The sequence below is a fragment of the Alosa alosa genome, chromosome 20 (genome assembly GCF_017589495.1).
Source record: "Alosa alosa isolate M-15738 ecotype Scorff River chromosome 20, AALO_Geno_1.1, whole genome shotgun sequence".
In the NCBI taxonomy this organism is placed as follows: Eukaryota; Metazoa; Chordata; class Actinopteri; order Clupeiformes; family Clupeidae; genus Alosa; species Alosa alosa.
This window is the reverse complement of record NC_063208.1, coordinates 9,215,365-9,238,082: the sequence shown is the minus strand read 5'-3', so window position 1 is coordinate 9,238,082 and position 22,718 is coordinate 9,215,365. Positions and strand designations below refer to the sequence as shown.

The window sequence follows — 22,718 nt, the reverse complement described above, 5'->3', positions numbered from 1 at the left end:
ATCAGAGCCTGCTGTTGAAAAACTTGAGTAAAATCTGGAAATGTCTCTCAAATGAATTGAATGAAATTGACTAGGTAATTGTGATTTTACAAATATTCTCCTATTTTTAGTTTTTTGCTGCACATTTTGAAGCATGTAGACTGTCACTGTATAAAGCAGGTGCAGTGTAAATAGAGAATGATCTCTGGGTTGCAAAACAATGCAAAACAGCTTACAGCTCTGAATGTGTCTGTGAATGAATAGTTGTCATAAAAGCATACACTTTAGTGTACACATATCTGGTGACATCATATAAATGAACTACATCTACATTTTGTAGGGGAAACCATTTAGCCTGACGAGCCAGACCCATTTGCTGCCGCTAGGGTGCGTCTAGATTTCTAGGCTAATGCAACCATGGAAAAACCTGAGATGCACACCACACAGGTAGGTGGCGTGGTTACAAATTGTTAACACTACTGGTACTCTAGGTCAAAAGAGTTTCCATTTCCGGTAACGCGTACAGCGAATGGATGGAGACGACGGTGGTTGAGGCCTAGTTGGTGTGATTTGGAAGCTTTAAAAGTAAACAGATATAAGTGGTTATAACATTATCGAGAGTGCAAGTTAAGACTATTATATGTCTAAGCAACGTTTTACAGCATTAGAAGAGATGTATCAATGAAGCAGACGTGCAAGCTGCCTTGGCTAGCTTTTTTGCTAGCTGGATAGCTTCTTTAACTGCAGACACGTCGGTGAGCTCTTCCGTCATTTTTTGCCATCGGAGACCGATCTTAACTACATTGGGACTGTAACGTTAATATAATCTGACAAAGCTGTTTCGTTTTTTTTTTGTTGTAATACGTTTTCGTCAAGCGCGTGCAACAGCTGGGATAGAATTTATATTGAGGTTAGCGCAAGCTAATTCCCCCCGCCTGACTGTCCATTCATCCCCTACTGATAATTCAAAATGTCGGACTTTGATGAATTCGAGAGACAGTTGTCTGAAAACAAACAAGGTGAGTGTGATGACCTGATCCTTACGTGTGCGGTTATTAACAATAATAATTTATGTATTGCAGAGCATCTGTCTTGGAGCACTTGTTATGGCCGCCGATACTTACTTCTTATTCTGTTAGCTAACTTTCGCAGTAATAGCAACAGCAGTGTTAGCAATAGCTAATGCTATAACGTTGTTTTGATATCTATGCTATCTTGTGATTTACCTTAATCTGGCCAATCGTCTACAATTGGTTGTGCTTGTTAATGTAAGATAAAATGCCATATTACAGTGTTGCTTTTAACTTTAATGTAAATGAGCATTCAGATCGTTATTACGGTTACGTCCATTAACCTCCACGTTAACGCCAACGTAATTGACCTAACGATTATGCATAGCGTTTCATTTACATGATATCGGCAACGTAAACGTTAATATTATGCTGTCTCAATAAGAATGTGTTCCCCTTAGTTTTAGATATTGGTATTCCAAACTTAATGGGTTATTGTTAAAGTGATGCTTTTGAGATTACCTTGTTCTCGGAATGTTTCATTAACATTATAGTTATTTACTTTAACTGTCAATTTCTTACAAGGGCTATTTCAGTGGTGCCTTTGTCCACCACTGCTAGCCTTAATATGGCCATGGGAAGCAAATCCCCTTAATTACAAGTCACGCCACGTTTAAAGTTGCGAAGTGAAGGCGATGGTAGTTCTACTGTATTTTGTGTCATAATGGAAGTAATGAGGGGAACACAATCGTCCTTCGGTTCAGCTGTTTATGTTAATCTTTGTCATAAATATAACACATGTAAGCTAACGCATGCTATAAGACCGTTTAATAAACATGTATGTAATACATCTTAATGTTAAGACTTACCTTTAGTAGGTAAATTAACATTAGCATTTTTGTTCTGCATGCCTGCATGCCTTTGAAAGGAGGTGAAATGCATGCTTTAGGCCAAGCCTAAATTAAGTTAAGCCAATATTACTGGAAAGTTTGTGTTGTACAGTGACGATAGTTACTTTTGTCCATGTTGAGCAGATTCATGTTAGACTTGAGCTGGTAAGGGCTCAGTGTGCATGTGCTGTATCCAGTAGTGTGAAAGTTGACGATTCTCTTGTTTCCTTCCATGCAGGTGTTGAGAATCTGAATTCACTTGGTGGGTACAACAGCGGCCTCTATCTCTCTATCTCTTTTGCTCTCTCTTTTCATCATTTTCTAGCTGTCTCTCCTTTCTTCTTCTCTTTCTTCACTCTCTTGCTATCTTTCTCTCTGGGGCTGCACAGGGTGACAGAGTAGCTTAAATGGTTAAAATCCTCTTTCTCTTTAAGGATACAGCTTTGTCAGGTGTCTGGGTTTGTGAAGCGCCATGTCCTGTTGGCACAGGACTTTCCTCCTGCAGTAGGGGGTGGGGTGTCGATTTCCTCTTCTTTTTTCTCCTCTTTGCAGCATAGGTCCTCTCTTATCTTCTGGGATCCTGTGCTTCTCTACAATATAATCAGCCGGTTTATTCTCTAGCTACCTGAGAGCTTTCACCACCTTGCTCTCTCCTCTCTTGCCGTAATTCTTTCTTTTCTATCTCTCTCTCGCTCTCTCTCTCTCTCTCTCTCTCTCTCTCTCTCTCTCTCTCTCTCTCTCTTGCTCTGTATCACTCTCTCTCCTCCTCGCTCACTCCCTCGCCCTCGCTGTCGCTGTCTCCCTGGCAGAGCGGGACAAGGAGAACCGGCACCGCCGTCGCAGTTCCTCCCGCAGCCGCAGCCGAGAGAGGAAGAGGAGGAGCAGGGAGAGGAGAAGCCGGGAACGTCGCAGCGGCAGCAAAGACCGCCGACACAGACGCAGGTGAGTCCTAGTAACCTTTGACCCGCTGCCGTTGACGGTTGTTTGGCCACTTGCCCGCCTGCTGTGGCATTGTAGTACTACTACTGCCCTACAACCCTCCCAGCAACACCATCTCCTTAACAGAGACCTGAGGTGCATTCAAATTCGCTAACATAGGTGAACGTTTGCGAACAGTTTTCCGTTAGCCTTGAGTTTTCGGCGAACAAGCGCAAACAGTCTGAGGAGGTAGTTCTCTGAAGACATAAAGTGGAACTGGACATGAGTTTGACGAAGGCAACAATGCAATTACCGTTAGAATGGAATGTTGACACCAAATTATTCAAATTTAACTGTTCAAAGAAAACATGTTCTCCACGAACGTTCCCCATTGTTTGTCAAATTTGAACGCACCTCTGTTGGGGTTGCCAGCAACCAGTCAAGGACCATCTCCTTTTCCTCTATCTGCATTGCTGACTGCATGCACGGAGGTTGTCCATTGTATTTGTATTTCCAGTTAGCATTTGTACTTTCGGGTCATTACTAAATGAAATGAGTTGGGGCCCGTGACTGCATTTCTTAAAACTAAATGGGTTATGTGGGCTTTTTTAATGGCGGATTAATTGTGGATTGGTTAATTCCAGGAATGAAGTGTTGGCCTGTGTTTTGAGAGGGGCCGCGTGCTTGCCTTATGGCTTCTCTCCAGGTCCACACTGTATTGTGCCAAGATTACACTGCTGTGCTTATATGTAATGTAATATTAGGGACTCTGCCATTCTATACTGGGAATTTACACCAGAGCCGTCTTTGAAGCATTATTTTGTCACCTGTTTGACATCAGTTGTTAGAGGTGTAGCAGAATATCAATTTATACCGACGGCGCTTTATGCGTGTCTTACGGTCGTTAAAAGTTTGTTTTTGTGCTTCATTTTTATTTTTTAAACGTATGTAAAGCGTACACATAAAAAAAAAACACATGGATAAACACATTGTTGTGTCATGTTAAAGACGGAGGCAGTCTAATGCCTTCCTTGCGGTGTAAATTCCCAGTTATGCTGTCCTTGTAAAACCCAAACCCTTGTCTTAACTGTCATTTCAGCACTCAGCCTCAAAACCCACCCCAAGACATCGTCAGGTAAAAGACACAGAGGCATCCGTCTTTGTCTAGTGACTGTGTGCTGAAGTCTCTAAAATCTTGAGTGAATGGCTTATGTATATATAAATGTCTGTCAGTTAGGGCAAGTGAATGTTAACCTAACCTCCTGGCTTTTTTTTTTTCCTTTTGGGAAATGAGGTTTTTTGCCGGCTACCCCAGACTTAAATAAGAGGATGCATACCATTCTCTTCTGTGTGTGCAATTTCCCAGTCAGCCTAGCTTAGCATAATTCACTGGAAATGGGTTATACTAGTTAGCATATAGCTAAAAGGTAGCTAACATGCTAACTGGTGTTACCCACTTCCAGTGATTGGGGATTTTCTTCCTGACTTTGCTGAGGCCTGCTAAGCAGGAGTGAAGTGTGCATGTCACACGCTCTGTTTAGCTTGTCATTCTGCACGCTCTGTTTAGCTTGTCATTTTGCAGCTATCTGCTGCTAAAGCTGCCAAGTTTCGTGGCCTTGGCAAAAGGGAGTGAGTGCATACAAAAAATATGTACCTACCTATTTGCTGAGTGAGACATTTGTTTTTTACTGTTAACTCAGCACATTGTGGCTTCTCATCATTCGAGTGGTCTTAAAACCTTCAAAAGGAGTCTGACTCTCAGACCAGACTATTTTTATTGATCCGCTATCTTAGAGTTGGTCTCAGATCATGACTAAATTGGCGGTGGTGCAGGGCAGTGTTGGGGAGTAATGGAATACATGTACCGGCGTTACGTATTCAGAATACAAATTATGAGTAACTGTATTCCGATACAGTTACAAGTTAAATAGTTGGTATTTAGAATACAGTTACATTGTTGAAATCAATGGATTCCATGATGATACTTCTCTGTTTCATAAGTTTATTCACTCTCTAAATAAATTAAGGCAACTCCATTTCCCAGAAGCTCCTGAAAGCAATCAATGATGAAATTGTTTACGTGTTTAAATCCAAGCCCCGCCGTCTTGCACTAGCATCAATGGACGCGTCATCGGAGACCTTGAAATGACTGTTTGCACAGCAAATTAGGAGTAAAGTAAGTGGAGGTAACTCCTGTTCCTCACTGATCGTGAAAGGATATTTTCCCAAGTATTAATAGCTCAGGCTACTTCGGCCAATCGGTTACACAGTTTACTAAGCAATAAACAAAGCCTTGTTCACGTGTTGATTTAGACCTACAATAAAACCAATCTCTAAAATAGGCACTGCATTCTAGGTTTTTTATTCTAACTTAAAATAGCTTCATGGATTATTATTTTTCTAATTAGATCTACATTTACGTTTTAAAATGAATTATATGGTGCAGCCTCTGAAGAATTATTCTTGCGAGTAGCATATAACGTGCGGTTTTTGATTGTCATTACGGATCACGTTTATTTTGAGAGCACTGATATACAGTAGCCCATAGTGTTAACATTTACAGCTCATTTGCATTCCACCTGTCATATGCGTCCCTCACTTGTACTGGGTTGATGCCCCGAAAAATCTCAGGCACACCTTAATTATAATTTCTAGCCTATTTATTTTGTTTGTTTTAATTAGCCTAGTCACCTGCTGTAGTTTTAGTGGTCACCTTGCTATTTTAAAGTTGTACCAGGTAGGTTAGTTGACTTTACATTCTCGTATGTGGGCCTAACACTTCAGCCATTTGGAACAGAAGAACACACCAGAATAGGCCTAAGCAGGATTTGATGGCCGCATTCCTACACTTATAAAGTGCAATTCAATGCGGAAGTAATCTAAGTTTTCAGAATACGTTACTCAGATTGAGTAATGTAACGGAATACGTTACAAATTACATTTTTGGGCATGTATTCTGTATTCTGTAACGGAATACGTTTTGAAAGTAACCCTCCCAACACTGGTGCAGGGTAATAGTGCAAACTAACACTGGTGACTATGGTCTGTTGTGATTTTACTTGGGCCAATTTAATGACCTTGATTCTGTACACATAGCCAACATGGCTACGTTCACCAAAAGAGTTGTTCCACATTTTTTTTTCTCTGTGCGATATAAGTGAGGGAGTTAGACGTTGTTATCAGTGCAAAACTCCTCTTTTTCATTTTGCCATCATTCCATCTCTCTTTCTCTATCTCTCTCTCTCTCTCTTTCCCTCTCTCTGTCACTCATCTGTTCTTCCACCCCATAGCCGTTCCCCCCATCGGGAGAAGAAGAAGAAAGTAAAGAAGTACTGGGATGTTCCTCCTCCAGGCTTTGAGCACATTACACCCATGCAGTATAAGGCCATGCAAGGTCAGTGTTCTACCTACTCCTTCTTTCAGACAGATTCTGGAAACACTAGTCAGTGGTGCATACTTCAGTCTCAAACTCAGGGCTAGGGTTGAGACTAGAAGATTTGATACCATTTGAGAGACACATGCAGTTGGTTTGTCTTTCTTTCTTTCTTTCTTTCTTTCTTTCTTTCTTTCTTTCTTTCTCCCCTTCTCCCCCTCCCACATCTCCTTTCAAATGTCTCAAATGTCTCAAATTCACATTATTGATTGACATGTTGATTATTGATTGTTTTTCCATTTCAAGTGTTACCAGTCAGGATTTCTTATTCCAGTGGTCAGATAAAAGGAAGCTCCCGCACACTGCCTTAATTTGCAGTGAAAACTTTATATATCGCAACGTTTCGGTCGGATGACCATCATCAGGCAAACGTTGGTGACCCTGTGGGCCTTCTCCGACACACCTGTCTTAAGGTGGAGGTGTGCAAAAGCACTCCACATTGTTATTCCAGTGGTCAGAATGCACATTAAAGCTGCAGTTGGCAAGATTTGTTTGATCATATTCACTGAAAAATGACACTATGCTCCGACAGAACAACATAAATCAGCCGGTTTTAGAAAAAACCTGCACTTCTACCTCCACCTAGAGCCTGTTAATTTTTGCGAAAATCCACAGCTCCTGGTCCTTCTGGTACCATCAGAGCAGGGCTGTGTGAGATCTGACTGTCAATCACAGTCTGGTGCGCACTGACGAGCACAAACTCGATGAGGGTGTGCTCGGTGGTAGTGGGGGAGGGGAATGAGAGTTGTAAACATTCAAAGTCCCCTCAATCTGTCAGACTTGCCAACTCCAGCTTTAAAAAGTGGAATGAAAGCCCAGTTACTCCCAGTGAGGTTCCCCTGTCATTGGAAAGCGCTTTGGGAGCCTTGAAAAGCACTATATAAAATGCAATGTGTTGTTGTTGTCTCACACACCTTTATCTCTCCCCAGCTGCTGGTCAGATCCCTGCCACTGCCCTGCTGCCCACCATGACCCCTGATGGCCTGGCGGTGACCCCCACCCCAGTGCCCGTTGTGGGCAGCCAGATGACCCGTCAGGCCCGCCGGCTCTACGTGGGCAACATACCCTTTGGCATCACAGAGGTGGGTCCCAGAGAGACCAGACTTTTACATAATATTTTGTTTTGTTTCTGTTTTTTTGTGCAGAGCCAGCGAAGTTAAATTGCTCATTTGCCACAGCTGCTCATTCAAGGCTCTGCCCTACCACCTGGGTACCTCTAGCTATTCACAGCTCCTCCTTTCATTAGGAGATTGTCCATGTTTTAGTTTGCCTAACCCAGCAGAAGGAAATGCCCACTGATTTGCATTTTGTTTAGCCGAATTGCCATGAAAATGTGCACAGGGGATAGGAATTAGTTAGATGGAATTTTGGCTGCTGTGAAGTACTACAGGAATGATGCTGTTTGGCTGTTTGGGGGGGGTGGTGTGTTACAGTTACAGTTAACGGTGTACAGAGTTCCGAGTCCAACCCGGGTCATTTTCCGAGCCCAACCCATCTCTCTCTTCCACTCGCCTCCTGTCACTCTCTCAACTGGCATAAAAGCCCCAGAAGAAAAAAAAAATGTTTAAAAAAAAAAAAAAAGGAGAGATCACATGGCTGATGTTTATTTTGTTCTCCTCCAGGAGTCCATGATGGACTTCTTCAATGCCCAGATGCGCCTTGGAGGCCTGACTCAGGCTCCTGGCAACCCCGTCCTCGCCGTGCAGATCAACCAGGACAAGAACTTTGCCTTCCTGGAGGTGAGTGTGACCACAAACATACCCCCTTACATCACTTCTATTGGCTGTGTGCTTGCATACGGAAAATACATTTTACCTAACCCACATGTGTTACACACTACGCTCAAATTCATCCATTTGCGTTATAGTTTCTATTTTGGTTTCATTAATGTACGCACAACCCCTCACATTTGGGCTCACAGGTATTGTTTTTATCTGAGATGAGTATGGCAACTTAACTGACATACAGACACATCAAATGATCCAAGTCTACTGCCCCCTTCCCTCCTTTCACTTCTCTCTAAAGTTCCGGTCTGTGGATGAGACCACCCAGGCCATGGCGTTCGACGGCATCATATTCCAGGGCCAGAGCCTGAAGATCCGCCGGCCGCACGACTACCAGCCACTGCCGGGCATGAGCGAGAACCCCAGCGTCTACGTGCCAGGTAAACGCCCCTCCTCAACGCCAGAGCCTGCACGCGCTTGCACTCAGCCCCTGTGGCACAGAGCGTGTATAGGCTCGTTCCTATGTCTGTGGGATAGGCTACATGCACAAAAGGCTTTCGGTGCGCTCGTTATCATGTAATTGATCATGTAATTAGTGTCAACCGGGTCCGTGTAAGGTGTTGCACCTAGTGAATCAGCACGTTACGATAAAGAAGAATTTTTATGCGTGTGTTAAAATTAAAAGAAGGATTTATGCATGTGTTAAAATTAAAAGAATGCATGTGTTAAAATTAAAAGAAGGATTTATGCATGTGTTAAAATTAAAAGAAGGATTTATGCATGTGTTAAAATTAAAAGAAGGATTTATGCATGTGTTAAAATTAAAAGAAGGATTTATGCATGTGTTAAAATTAAAAGAAGGATTTATGCATGTGTTAAAATTAAAAGAAGGATTTATGCATGTGTTAAAATTAAAAGAAGGATTTATGCATGTGTTAAAATTAAAAGAAGGATTTATGCATGTGTTAAAATTAAAAGAAGGATTTATGCATGTGTTAAAATTAAAAGAAGGATTTATGCATGTGTTAAAATTAAAAGAAGGATTTATGCATGTGTTAAAATTAAAAGAAGGATTTATGCATGTGTTAAAATTAAAAGAAGGATTTATGCATGTGTTAAAATTAAAAGAAGGATTTATGCATGTGTTAAAATTAAAAGAAGGATTTATGCATGTGTTAAAATTAAAAGAAGGATTTATGCATGTGTTAAAATTAAAAGAAGGATTTATGCATGTGTTAAAATTAAAAGAAGGATTTATGCATGTGTTAAAATTAAAAGAAGGATTTATGCATGTGTTAAAATTAAAAGAAGGATTTATGCATGTGTTAAAATTAAAAGAAGGATTTATGCATGTGTTAAAATTAAAAGAAGGATTTATGCATGTGTTAAAATTAAAAGAAGGATTTATGCATGTGTTAAAATTAAAAGAAGGATTTATGCATGTGTTAAAATTAAAAGAAGGATTTATGCATGTGTTAAAATTAAAAGAAGGATTTATGCATGTGTTAAAATTAAAAGAAGGATTTATGCATGTGTTAAAATTAAAAGAAGGATTTATGCATGTGTTAAAATTAAAAGAAGGATTTATGCATGTGTTAAAATTAAAAGAAGGATTTATGCATGTGTTAAAATTAAAAGAAGGATTTATGCATGTGTTAAAATTAAAAGAAGGATTTATGCGTGTGTTAAAATTAAAAGAAGGATTTATGCATGTGTTAAAATTAAAAGAAGGATTTATGCGGGTGTTAAAATTATTATTATTATTATTATTATTATTATTATTATTATTATTGGGCAAACAAGATTTTCGGTATCAGAGTGAAGATGTAAGGAGCAGAATACAACAGAAGATGCCATTGCAACACAGTTAACGCTTCATCGGAAATAAATGAGCTACCTGTCAAGACTTTCGTGCATGTAGCCTATTCAGTTAGAACATTTCAGAACTTCTTGGCTAGTCAGTAAGTCTTGTTTTCCAGAAGGTGACTGATTGGAATGGTGTGTGTACACATTGGCTAGTTATGCATTCGGTTTCGTAAAGAACAAAACTGATTTAAATTTTACCAAGTTGAATAGTAATAATAGCATTGTTGTGCTGTTATTGGAACAGCATGTGTAATTGCTTCTGCTAGTCTATACTAGGCAAACAACTTACCAATATCATTGGATGCACTGCATATGTTCTTGTGTAATCCAGTGTGTGTGTGTGTGTGTGTGTGTTTAACTGGACAGCCTTTGAGCTTCAATTAAAACTGACTTCCTTTTTGTCAAGGAGTTGTTTCCACGGTGGTGCCAGATTCGGCTCACAAACTTTTCATCGGCGGGCTGCCTAACTACCTGAACGACGACCAGGTGTGTAACCTCGTGGGGAAGGGGGGTTGAAACGCATGTTTCTGTGAGTTTACTTAACTCTGCTCCCCTCAGATTGAACAAGAGCAAGATGCCGAAGAAACGCCGTGTCCTGTTGAGAATGAATGAACCGAGCTCTATGAAAACGAGGCCCGTCCAGTAGCTCCTGTTATCATTCCGAGAATATCAGAATAGATGTTTGTTAAGCAAACAGAAATTCAAAGCCATTGGTTGTTTTTAATGTGTATTTTCTTCACTGATTAATCTAGCATAGGTCAAGTCTTTTATAAACGTAGCAGAAGAATTGCCTATGTACATTTGAGTGGTATTAAATGAATCATCCCACCTCAGGTGAAGGAGCTGCTGACGTCATTCGGGCCCCTGAAGGCTTTCAACTTGGTTAAGGACAGCGCCACTGGCCTCTCGAAAGGATACGCCTTTTGTGAATATGTCGACGTGAATGTCAACGACCAGGTGAGCCCTCTAAAGAAAGTGGTATACTCCCCCCGTGCACATTTGCGCGCATTAAAGACGTGAGTCATTGACGTGCGGCCACAATTGTTGGGAGGCACACGACACAGCAGCATGCCGTGTTGATGACACAATTCTCGTCACGCGTGCACGGGACACAGACACAGGACTATACCAGCAGCCAGGTTCCACCAGTAGAACGTAAGGTCGATCGTAAGTTTAGGTGTAAGTTGAAATCGACTATTTTTAAACTAGCACTGCATTCTTTTTCTGTTGCATCATTGCTACTTAAGATGCACCGTATTTAGAAGCTACTAAATCAAAATATTGTCGGGTAGAATGGCGTTTTTACCGCTAACAACCAATCAATATCACCGTTTAATGATATCGGAAGCGTCACAGATTCACAGCACTTCTCACATTGGTAACATTCGTTGTAACGCTGTATAGTAAAAGCTGCATTTCGGTTTGACTTCCTCCGCAATTACTTTGTTGTATGGAATAAAATACCACTGTATTTTTAATAACAGACTTTATTTTGTTGTAATGTGCTTTGGGAATATTTCAGCCACCACTGTTGGCCTAACGTAGGCTACCGCAGTGGATAGCTAGTGAAGGTAACGGTAACACTATATTTCTAATAATAAAATCTCTGATAACAGATCAATCAACAGCAATATGCTTTGTGTGGTAATGAGGTAGATGTTTGGTATATGTACAGCTACTGTAGGTCCATACAAACAAATAGAAACATGATTCAAACACTGTTCAAGTGAATTAAATGTGTCATAGACTGTATATAGAATGTTCTTTATATACAGTCTATGAAATGTATAATCGGTCGCGGATGTAACTCTTCTCAACTTATACTTTGTTAAATTGAACATTCCCACCATTTAAATGAGAACCATGTTAACAAATTACTTATGATGGACCTTATACCTAGGGAGAGGGACGTGTAAAATTTAAGTCATAACTTAGCGTTATGTTGGAACTATTTTGCGTGTTGCAACCCGTTAAACTTTAGTAGCTCGTAAACTCCAATGTAGTGCCAGTTTACGTTAGAATTAAGCTAAGATGGAACTTATGTTCAACTGGTGCAACCGGCTGCAGGCCTTTAACTCTACTCAATTTCTTTCACTGCAACTTTCTGGCCTCTTTGTTGCTTACAGTGGGGTGGTGGTAGTGTAGTGGCCAATGAACTTAGCAGGAAGCTAGCATACAGTAGTCAATTAAATTCAATTAAAGTGAGCTGTATTATATGACAAATATTTTTGCATCGCCAAAGCAGAACATTTAAACATGCATTTACATATAGAATGCTTAGAATACAATACATGGCAAATAGATATGCATCCAAGACACAAAATGTCATGGGTTCGATTCCTGTTGTGCCCCTTGAGCAAGGCACTTCACCACAATTTGAGAGACTGGCCCCTGCAATTCATATCTGAAAGTTGTTTTGGATAAAAGCACCCATTTATTGCATGAGTAAAGTTAAGTACTACAGTGAAATGATCTGGTTGGACCAGAGTTTAAGGGTGCAACTAGTGGTTCCCCCAGTGGTCAGAGCATGATAAACTGTGTTATAGGTTATTTCTGGTCTTGATACATCCATGTGATATTTTTCTGTTTGTGTGTGTGTGTGTGTGTAGGCCATTGCTGGTCTGAATGGTATGCAGCTGGGTGACAAGAAGCTTCTGGTGCAGAGGGCAAGTGTTGGAGCGAAGAATGCCACCCTGGTGAGACTCCGATGCCCCATCAGTGTTATTCTACAACACTCATGCCTCACAAACTGACCACTCTGCTGCCCTGGGAATCCCACCCCAGCAAACTTTTCACTTTGGTTTGCATCAGCAACCACATCTCACAGCTGTAGCCCCCCATCCCTCCTATCCAAAACCTCAGTTTCATCTCAGCTCCCCTCCTCTCAATCCTAGTTCCCCTCCCCTCAATCCTAGTTCCCCTCCTCTCAATCTCAGTCTCAACTCCTCTCCTCAACTGTCAGCTTTAAGACCAAATAGGCCTGCTAAATGCTATTTTATTGCTAAATGCTAATTTAAGTGCTAACTAAACCCCTTCTGCCCTTCTCTCTGCCTCCATCTACTAACCCCGGCAGACGAGTGTGAACCAGACCCCGGTTACGCTGCAGGTGCCGGGGCTGATGAATAGCTCTATGAACCAGATGGGCGGCATCCCCACTGAGGTGCTCTGCCTCATGAATATGGTGGCGCCCGAGGAGCTGCTGGACGACGACGAGTACGAGGAGATTCTGGAAGACGTGCGGGACGAGTGCAGCAAGTACGGCCAGGTCAAGAGCATCGAGATCCCGCGGCCGGTCGATGGTCTCGAGGTGCCTGGCACCGGGAAGGTAAGGAACCGTGGCGTGTCCGCGTCATGACCACCAACACCCTGTTTACGTTTGTTTTTGCCATCCATAGTGTACCTGAGTACTCTTGACCCCCAAAGTCCGGTTTGTTTGACCTGTGTGATCGCTCCGTACCAGGCACGGTACACTTATCCGTGCACGAGTCCGCTTGGAGAAGTGGACTCGGGTACGGTACAAGGGTATAGTGTGCCTAGGTACAGTTTGATAGTATGCAGTGTGAGTGCGGACCAAGAACGGGAGAGCACTGTACTCCGGCACAGTACAAGTGAACCGTACGCAGTGTGAGTATGCGCTTCGGACTTGTAACCGGAGGGTTGCCGGTTCTAACCCCGACCAGTAGGAACGGCTGAAGTACCCTTGAGCAAGGCACCTAACCCCTCACTGCTCCCCGAGCGCCGCTGTAGGCAGCTCACTGCGTCGGGATTAGTGTGTGCTTCACCTCACTGTGTGTTCACTGTGTGCTGGGTGTGTGTCACTAATTCACGGATTGGGATAAATGCAGAGACCAAATTTCCCACACGGGATCAAAAGAGTACAGTACAGCTCCCTACAGTGTTCATTTAGAGATCAGCGGTTACTCCCAAAGTTACCGGAGTTAGCCAGTCACCTCGTTTGTGATACGATCATTCAAACCACTTGCAAAGGTGGTCCCGGACTCATGTGACCGTGTATCTTTTGTAGTATAATGCGCTCTGATGTGTCCCAGACAATGGGAGGCATTGGGATGTTATTCGGACTGTCTGTTAACGGAATGTAAACACAAGTGGTCAGCAATGCCTCTGGCGTACCTTGCATACAGGTATAAATGGCGATGTTCACAGGGTTTTAGGTTTACAATACTTGGCAGACACTTTTGTCCCCAGTGACTTACAAAGCATTTGAAAGAAATGTTGAACTTTAACCATCATGAGATATTATGATTTTAGGAATCAAGTTATCTCTGTTCACAAATTTAGAGATTCAACTTTCTACACGCACACAGATAAGCACAGATTTTGTTAACTTGTTTCACTCTTTCTCTGTCCCAGATCTTTGTGGAGTTCACAACCTTGTTCGACTCCCAGAAAGCCATGCAGGGACTGACGGGAAGGAAGTTTGCCAACCGAGTGGTGGTGACCAAGTACTGCGACCCTGACGCCTACCATCGCCGAGAGTTCTGGTAGAACCGGAGAAAAAGGAGGGAGGAGAGATAGGGCGGTAGAAGAGAAGAAACAAAATGGTGGGGTGGAGTGAGGGAGGGAGGGAGGGCGAGAAATGGAGGAATTAAATACAAAGAGGTTTGGGAGGGTGGGAAAGGGGTGGGGATTTTCTACTTACAAAAAAAAAAAAAAAAAAAGAAAGTTGCTATGTGGAAAGGAAAGGAAAGGAGGATATGTAACAGCAACCCAGATATGGTTCTAAGACTATGTGAGTGGGTTAGTTTTTGTGTTTGTATTTTAAGAATGCGTGTGCTTGTGTATCAAGGGGGTAAAAATAAAAAATCTTTCATTTTTGTTTTCTATTTTTAAATGGTTCTGGGCTGGGAGAAGTGCCATTTTTGCTCCCTGACCAAAACAACAGGGGCGTTACGTGACATTTTTTTTTTTTCCTGCAGCTGTAGTTCATTAACCTGGTCCCTCTCCACAAATCATAAGAAAGCCCCAGTCCTGAAATAGTGGGTGACATCCTCAGTCTCGGTCCTATATGTGAAGTAGAGCTGCCACTCAATGTATCTCTACACCCCCTCACATTTTCTCTGTCATATAATTTTCCCCATCAGGCTGTAAAGCTAAATCAGTAGCTACTTTCTGTTGACATTTGTTAGGTTTTTATTGTTGTTTTTTTTTTTTCTTTCTGGATGTCGCTAGCATTGTCTGTTTTCTTGGGCATTAGTGCCTACCTGCCTATACTGGTGATGCCCCTTCCACTGACGGTGTGGGGGCACATATGCGCGTGTGTGTGTGTGTGTGTGTGCCACTCACGGTGTAGCCCATATGTTTCATAATAAAACTCTTGGAAACACAAGCTGGTCTGCCTGTTTGGCCCTTGCAACAGGGAAAAGGGAAATGAACAGGTCATGGACTTGGATTCAGGTTGTTCAGACTTGATCAGTAGGTCCTGAACTGATTCAGGCTTTTCAGACCTAGTTCATAGGTGGTAGGTGGTTGTGACCTGCTTTGATCACTCATTCGTGTGGGGAAAATGAACTGGAAGCAAATGATCATTTTTCGCTCGCTAGCTCACTCCCCTCCAGCGTTCCCTATACCTTGACCCCACCCCCTCAAAACACTACAAGCCTATATCACTGCCAATAAAGTTACAGGCTGCTTTTCCACAGTTGCATAGCCATTCTCGTCCAGGTGCGCCAGACAGTTCAATTTCTTTCCTTCCCCTGGATGTTTTCTTCTTATATATACATACACACACACACACACACACACACACACACAATGTGATTTCCAGTGTTTGTGTGATTTCCTTTTTAAATGGAGACTGTAGTTCACATTATGAGACCCCCCCACCCCTACCAGATTGTAGAAGAATGTGTTAAATCAGTCGTTAGTCTAATCTGTCACAAGATTGGAAACCAAAGTGAATACGGCTTGTGAAGTTTTATTCTGGACAGATCTCTGGCATGGGCCCTCAAGTTTGTTTGTTTCTTTCCCCACTCACGTGACATGACAACTTGGCTGCTGTTACTGTAAGTTAACAGTCAGGTCCAGTTAACGGTCTGGCCTCCATAGTCATAACAGAGAGGATCTGATTTGACCGGGGGGTATTCCAAGTACGTGGTTTAGTGACAAACCTGAGTTAACTCAGAGTAAGGGGTAAACCTCTTAATAGAAGAGCTGTATGGCTTCATTCTCCTCACAAAACAATGCCATAGGGCTCTTGTAGTAGAAAGTTTACCACTTACTGAGTTAACTTACCCAGGTTTGTTACTAAACCACGTACTTGGAATACCCCCCTGACTGATCTTCGTTTCTGTTTGTCTTTTCTCTGCGAGCACTCGGCATAAAAAGATAAGAAGTCCACCACCACAGCCCTCCTTTTTTCCAGTGAAAAACAAAACACACTTGTGGAAATAATTTCACTTCAATATAACAAAGACAAAATGATGCGAGGGGCACCTGAAAGGACCTAGTGTTTTGTGTATGGTCACATCACTGCAGTTAGAGTGAATGGGCATTTTGAAGGTCTATGCATGAGGGGAGTGGTTAGCTAGAACTCTAGCTGTCATGTATATACGCCTGAATACTTGGTTCTTATATATCTACATTTGTTATTACTTTCTATGTATGTGTTTATTTTTCTTGGAAAAAGATTGATTTGCTGTTGAACATTGTAAAAGCAACTAATGTCAAGATGGTAGTGTCATTTTTCGAATGGCTTTTTTCATTGCAAATTCTACAGAGATGTGATACACATTTCACTTTTCTCAAGAATAAATAAGTAAATCTACAAGAAGTACAGATAAGCTCCAGTCATTCAGAATCCGCCAAGTGTGTTTGCATTAATGCTGGGAAATACTGTAATTGGCAGCAAGTTGTTAGCGTATTATTCCTACGTTATGATAGTACAATCACAGATATTGCTTATTAATGATATATCTGATAATATACAGTTTAAGGGACTATGATGTGTATATCATTTCTTGAAACATCACTGCTCTGTAATCATTTTGTGAAATTGACAGACCCCTAGACTCCCTTCTAGAATGAGAAGACTTACAAACTCTTGCCCATGTAATACCATTTAAAAATACAAATCCCCAGCTTTTCAACCATTCAATATGTTTAAAAAGTTATTGAATATGTCTCATAGGCATACACATCACACACTCCACATACACACCACATACAATAGCTTTTTGATTTTTTTGCCTGCCTATTTTACCACAGCATCACCTTTGACTTTGAACCATTTGATCCATTGACAGAACCATTGAAAGCATGTTGGTAAAAGAAGTAGTTCATGACTTCAACAATTGTGGGCTGAGAGGCAAGGTGGTCAGATAAGGATGAGTGATATGCTCTGGTTATATTCACATTATTAGGCTGTTATGCGTAGGTGCTTCAATTTTACTGCACAAAATGTGTGACCTGTGCCCATCCCTTTTAGTTGTGTGGAACCCCATGAGACTGGCCTGTTATGCTGAGTTGCTCTTTTTGTTTGAATTTGTATATATTTTTATATACTCTAATTTACTTACGACCACGTTGTAAGATTTACACACCAAAACATGACCAAAAGCTCCCGGTTTCCCTTTCACCTTTCAAAGTGAACCAACCACTATGCGAACTCCACGGAAGCTGTCAACCTAGGCCCTCAGACAGACGGACTGTGTCCTCCAGTGAATGTTACAACATTTCCCTGAACGTCCAATCGGAATTTAGTGAGGCGGGCCTACCGACCATCAGCGCTGCCGCGGAGGAGGTGTTCCTGGTAGCCATCTTGGATACACGGAGTGATTGTTTGGCAAGTAGGTATATAGAAAATAAAGAAATACCTTCAAAGGCAGGCCCATTCATATCGGAGTAAGAGGTGCAATAGAGAAAAGAGAAGAGCCCGTGACCAGCCAGGTAAAAGGATCACTTCCCGAGGGAACTGCGTTGGATACACGCGCCTGCAAATTCCCTGTTCCTACTCAGTGTGGACCGCTGGCAGGCAGCCGGTCGCCTTTTATTTGTAGTGATAGCGGGCTACGAGACACTACATAAAAGTGTAAAATATCCTGCGTTCATTAATCTTATAGAAGAACGTAGCATTCTTGTTATTTCATGGCTTGGATTCACACAAACAATTCTGGAATGATTTGGCAATTTGTCATCTCAGCTTGCTGGTTCACGCTTTATACGACCATAATAATTGTTCTTTAACGTCATTGAAGTATTGTTAACATGCCTATTTCAGGTAATGTGATACACATGTAGCTTACTGTTCGTATTATGTCAGACACGTTAGCAAAATAACTTACAGGGGACTTTAGTCACAATGTTTGTGACAGTTCAACACTTCTGCCAGGCAGTGTGGGCTGCCTGTTACACTCACCCTGAAACCTGTACTTCTTTCATTTGGGGTTTTAAATTCCATTGTTAGAAAAAACAGATTATAGCAGCGTACTTAGTAGCCCAGTCGCTAGGGAAGCAGTGGTTATTTTCCAGTTGCCCTTGTTCAACAGATGCTCCGGTATCTCTCAGCCTCCAGACCTTGTGGAGTAATAGGGGCATCGGGGCATTCCAGTATGACGTGGTTTTGGACAGGAATCTATTTTATTTATTCTAAGTATTTAACTAAAGCAATTGTTGATGAGATTCATATTCAGAAACTTTTCTCCTCCTCAACTGGGGTTACAGATCCATGATATTTAAAAACTTTTTACTGGTGAAAATGTTCCATTGAGAAATGTGACACTTGGGAAGATTGGCATTTTGTTTGTGACAGGGTTTTCTGACTAGTTGGCCCACAGAAAGTAATCTCCAAAAGCAATCAGGAATTGTGTTTCACTGGAAGTGCCATTAAACGTCACAGCCCTATTGCCTAATTCATTTGAAAGCTATGTTTGTGGCATCTCTTTTGTGACATGCACTTCATGTTGTACCTTTTGAACATGATTCATGTTTTACAACAGAGCACTGTATAGGACTAAATTCTGATGTTCTGTTTAAAATGGCAAACATGATCAGAGCAGAGACAGTTTTATAGCATGTGGTCACACTGGGTCATTAAGTGAAAATATTGTATGTGTTAGCAAAGTCATGCACCTATGCAATCTCAGTAATCTCAACACCTTTCCCGTAGACGAGAAGGCATGAAGACAGCATCTTAGTACAGAAGCCATGGCGGACAAGAGAAAACTTCAAGGTAAAAAAAAGGTTTCCATGATCTCCAAAGTCTACTGCTGAATAACATGGGAGGACTAGGAGGCATAAAATCATTGCACCCTCACCCTTACTCATAGCCTCCCACACATAGGTCTGTTCTGTATTAACATCTTTGAAAGCACTAGATCCTAAAATAACTGTACTGTAAATGTTGTGTTTTGTATAGTGTTCAGACCCCATTTAATCCAGTAGGCCTGGTATAGTCATGCGTCTGTGTCCCGCGCACAGGACGTGTGACGAGAATTGCGTCATCCATGTGGCATGCGGGGGGTGTCGTGTGCTTCCCAACAATTGTGACCGGCCGCGCGTCAATAACGCACGTCTTCAATGCACGCACATGTGCACAGAGCAGCATATCATCTCCTCAAGAAGTCCCTGTACTGGTCAGCCCACACCAGAGTGGATTGGGAGGTGCCAGCGATGGCTTCTTAGGTGCTTCAGTAACAACGTATGCATTTTCTCTCTCTCTCTCTCTCTCTCTCTCTCTCTCTCTCTCTCTCTCTTTCTCTTTCTCTCTCTCCTTTCTTTGTTTTTTCGACTGGTTGTCCTTCAGGTGAAATAGATCGATGTCTGAAAAAAGTGGCGGAAGGAGTGGAGCAGTTTGAAGACATCTGGCAGAAGGTCTTTTTGGTTGTTTGTTTAATACATTAACTGACAAAAACACTACCTTTACATCTGTACAAGTGTTTGATTGAGTTCCACATTAATGCAGGAATATATAGGGGATGATTATCCAACCAATCATAACACCCCTTCAAATAACAACAACCTTGAATATGCGGGAAATGGGAGGTAGACCGCTGGGGGAGGGATGATTTGGACCGGTCATTTGATTTAAAGGAAAACTCTTGTTTCTTAAAGTCATTGAGTACTGTCGGCATGATTTTAAAGATGCTCCCAGAGTGTAGCACTGTAGTTGCCTGGCTGCAGCAACTCGAGCTAGGTAGCACCGATCTTTTCCTACCTACAGTACTCAGTGACCTTTGGGAAACAGAGATCTATGTGAAACATTGCTGGAGTTTTCCTTTAATGTAGACTTGGAGAGTGCAATACACTGCATATTTTGTGGACCACTGAAATGTATGTTGAACTCAAAACAATTGCGCTGAAGTAGACTGCATTGCAGTTATGTGGCCGTCGCTTTTATTGTGACATTACTCTGTATTTATGCAATGACACTTGAAAATGACATTTATAGATGGAGAGTTTTGCTTGGACAGGGGCAGCGTACTCATATTCATAGAAAACATGTGAAAGTTGTATTCAGTGTATTCACTCCATTTTTAGGCTTTATAAACAAAACACGGGGAGGTTGATTAAATAAACTTGAAGTACTTGTGGCAGTCAGATGTTCATTACATTTCATTCATTAATTAAAACATGTGGACTAGTGAGTGGTGGACACTAACTTTCTCTTTTTTTTTCCCCCAACAGCTTCACAATGCAGCTAACGCAAATCAGAAAGAGAAATATGAAGCTGACCTCAAGAAGGAGATCAAGAAGTTACAGGTGAGAGGTGTTGATATATGAGTCAGATATGGCTTCTCCTGTCTTTCAAGTTCACAGAGGTCAGTGAACTCCAAGGTTTATGATCGTTTGGGTTACCATGAAAACCAACTGCTACCCAAGCTGTGTGTGTATATGTGTATGACTGGCCAGCGTGCTTGAATGCTTAGGGCATGTTTCCACGGAATGGAGTTGTACGAGCAGGTCTCGTCACTTCACCTCTCTCTCTCTCTCGTTTACTTTCCTTTTCCTCTTTTGTCCTGGTTCTGCAGAGGCTCCGTGACCAGATTAAAACCTGGGTGGCCTCCAACGAGATCAAAGACAAACGGCAGCTAGTGGAGAACCGCAAGCTCATTGAAACGGTAAATACACACACATACACCCACACACATACACAAACATACAATCTCTCTATCTCTCACTCTCTCTCTCTCTCTCTCTCTCTGTCCATCTCATTGTCTGTCTGTCTGTCTGTCTGTCTGTTCATCTATACTAGGCATCACTAGCAGTGATTATACCTGTTACCAAAAGTTTACTTAATACATTTTCAAATGTTGAGCTTATGTGACAATGGTGATAATGTTCTCTGTTAAGCAGAGAGAGATATGATTTGAGATATGAGATATGATGAATTGCATGAGTAAATACTAATGTGGCAGTTTAAATAACTAAACAGCAATTTTGCCAACTTCACTCTTATGGGCTGTGTCTCCTCCTCAGCAAATGGAGCGCTTTAAGATAGTGGAGCGGGAGACCAAGACCAAGGCGTACTCCAAAGAAGGCTTAGGTCTGGCGCTGAAGGTGGACCCTGCCCAGAAGGAGAAGGAGGAAGTAGGCCAGTGGCTTACGGTGAGTGTTTGGACCGTCCTACCCGCTCCTCTGAACTGGAGTTTAGTGTAATCTTGACTCAAAGAAAGACCTCTCTGTCTTGTCTTGTGTGATGGGAAAAGAAAGGTGTCGCTCCGACTTGGAGAAGATGTAATCAGTAATGAAGTGAGAAGGGAAGTTGTCAAGTGGTCATTTGCTTTGATTTCCATATATTGCTTGCACTGGGTGTGTGCAGGGTGAAGTGGTGTCTTAATGATGTGCGCTGATGAATAATACCCCCACCCCACCCGCTTCACCTTTGGCTTGCCTCCCTTTGGTTCCACAGAACACAATAGACACTTTGAATATGCAAGTGGACCAGTTTGAGAGCGAGGTGGAGTCGCTCTCTGTCCAGACACGCAAGAAGAAAGGAGACAAAGAGGTACAGACCCACATCACCACCACCACTGTATACTCTCTCTCTCTCCCCCCCTCTCTCTTTCTCTCATTGTCTCTGTCCCTCTCTCTCTCTCTCTCTCTCTCTCTCTCTCTCTCTCTCTCTCTCTGTCTGTCTGTCTGTCTGTCTTGCTCTCCTTTCTTTTAAATTTTTTAAGGGCCTGCCTTTCCTGTTCTCTCTCATGCCATGCGAAGCAGGATGCCACAGCAGCAGTAACAAAAGTTTATTTTCAGTTTCCGGATTACAAAAACTTTTACCATCTAACGGCTGTGCACACTGCACTCGTGGGACGTAATGCTGGGAAGTTTGTGTGCCGTGATGTGACAAGTCCTCTACCAGAGGTTCAGACGCTGTCGCATTGAGGGTCTAACGGAAACCGATGCCACAAAGGAGCCATTATGGCAGAGGACGCATCTTGATTCAATTAGGAAATGCAGATTGCTTCAAAAATCTAGGAGCTCTGCAAAACATAACTAGCAAATAATAAAAACTCCCAAACGTGCAACAATTATGTTTCTTTGGCAAACAGATATTAGAATGATATGACAAAAAATATTTTACACCCTTATCATAAGTCTTAAGTGTTACATTACGATGTCAGCCACAGAAACAGTCTGCATAGTGAACCATGCATTCAGGTGGCAATAATGCACATGCATGGACTCCCTGTGTGATCTAACATCAATGAAAGCTTTTGATTGGTAAACATAGAGATGTGTTGGGATGGGAATACACTGTAAAGGTGTTGATTATATTTACAAGTTTATCACAAGTCGGATCTCTTTTTTTATCTCCACCTGACACTATGTATCTATCTGTCTCTGTCTCTCTCTCTCCCTCTCTCCCTCTCTCTCTCTCTCTCTGTGTCTCCATCTCTCCCTCTCCCTCTCACCGTGTCCCCCCCTAACATGCAGAAACAGG

General features: G+C 42.0%; 2 protein-coding genes across 4 annotated transcripts in view; both read left to right on the top strand.

Moving 5' to 3' along the window:
- Positions 1-494: 494 nt before the first annotated feature.
- On the top strand, positions 495-14,429 carry u2af2b (U2 small nuclear RNA auxiliary factor 2b). 3 transcript variants are annotated; one of them, XM_048229083.1, is made up of 13 exons: positions 495-998; positions 2,118-2,141; positions 2,689-2,821; positions 3,897-3,932; positions 6,088-6,191; positions 7,161-7,312; positions 7,853-7,969; positions 8,256-8,394; positions 10,227-10,306; positions 10,655-10,777; positions 12,430-12,516; positions 12,894-13,145; positions 14,192-14,428. In XM_048229083.1, the coding sequence occupies exons 1-13, from the start codon at positions 950-952 to the stop codon at positions 14,324-14,326; spliced, it is 1,431 nt and encodes a 476-aa protein (XP_048085040.1). In that variant the 5' UTR covers positions 495-949; the 3' UTR covers positions 14,327-14,428. The 3 variants fall into 3 exon arrangements, with proteins under 3 accessions (XP_048085040.1, XP_048085041.1, XP_048085042.1); XM_048229084.1 differs by having other exon boundaries at positions 10,230-10,306; positions 14,192-14,427; XM_048229085.1 differs by lacking the exon at positions 2,118-2,141 and having other exon boundaries at positions 14,192-14,429.
- Positions 14,430-17,577: 3,148 nt separating this feature from the next.
- Positions 17,578-22,718, top strand: part of cnot3b (CCR4-NOT transcription complex, subunit 3b) — a 17,248-nt gene continuing 12,107 nt past the window's right edge. Inside the window, 8 exon segments of the mRNA XM_048229121.1 lie at positions 17,578-17,725; positions 18,945-19,007; positions 19,581-19,648; positions 20,462-20,536; positions 20,806-20,895; positions 21,254-21,382; positions 21,687-21,782; positions 22,712-22,718. The exon segment at positions 22,712-22,718 is cut by the window's right edge and continues 98 nt beyond it. Coding sequence (XP_048085078.1) covers positions 18,983-19,007; positions 19,581-19,648; positions 20,462-20,536; positions 20,806-20,895; positions 21,254-21,382; positions 21,687-21,782; positions 22,712-22,718 — 490 coding nt within the window. The 5' untranslated portion in view covers positions 17,578-17,725; positions 18,945-18,982.

What these genes read in the sequence shown, in the direction of transcription:
- u2af2b (XM_048229083.1), top strand. Translation starts at nt 950, where the DNA reads ATGTCGGACTTTGATGAATTCGAGAGACAGTTGTCTGAAAACAAACAA. An exon ending in AGAACTTTGCCTTCCTGGAG is followed by an intron (nt 7,970 to 8,255) that starts GTGAGTGTGACC and finishes TTCTCTCTAAAG; the next exon opens with TTCCGGTCTGTGGATGAGAC. An exon ending in AGGTGCCTGGCACCGGGAAG is followed by an intron (nt 13,146 to 14,191) that starts GTAAGGAACCGT and finishes TCTCTGTCCCAG; the next exon opens with ATCTTTGTGGAGTTCACAAC.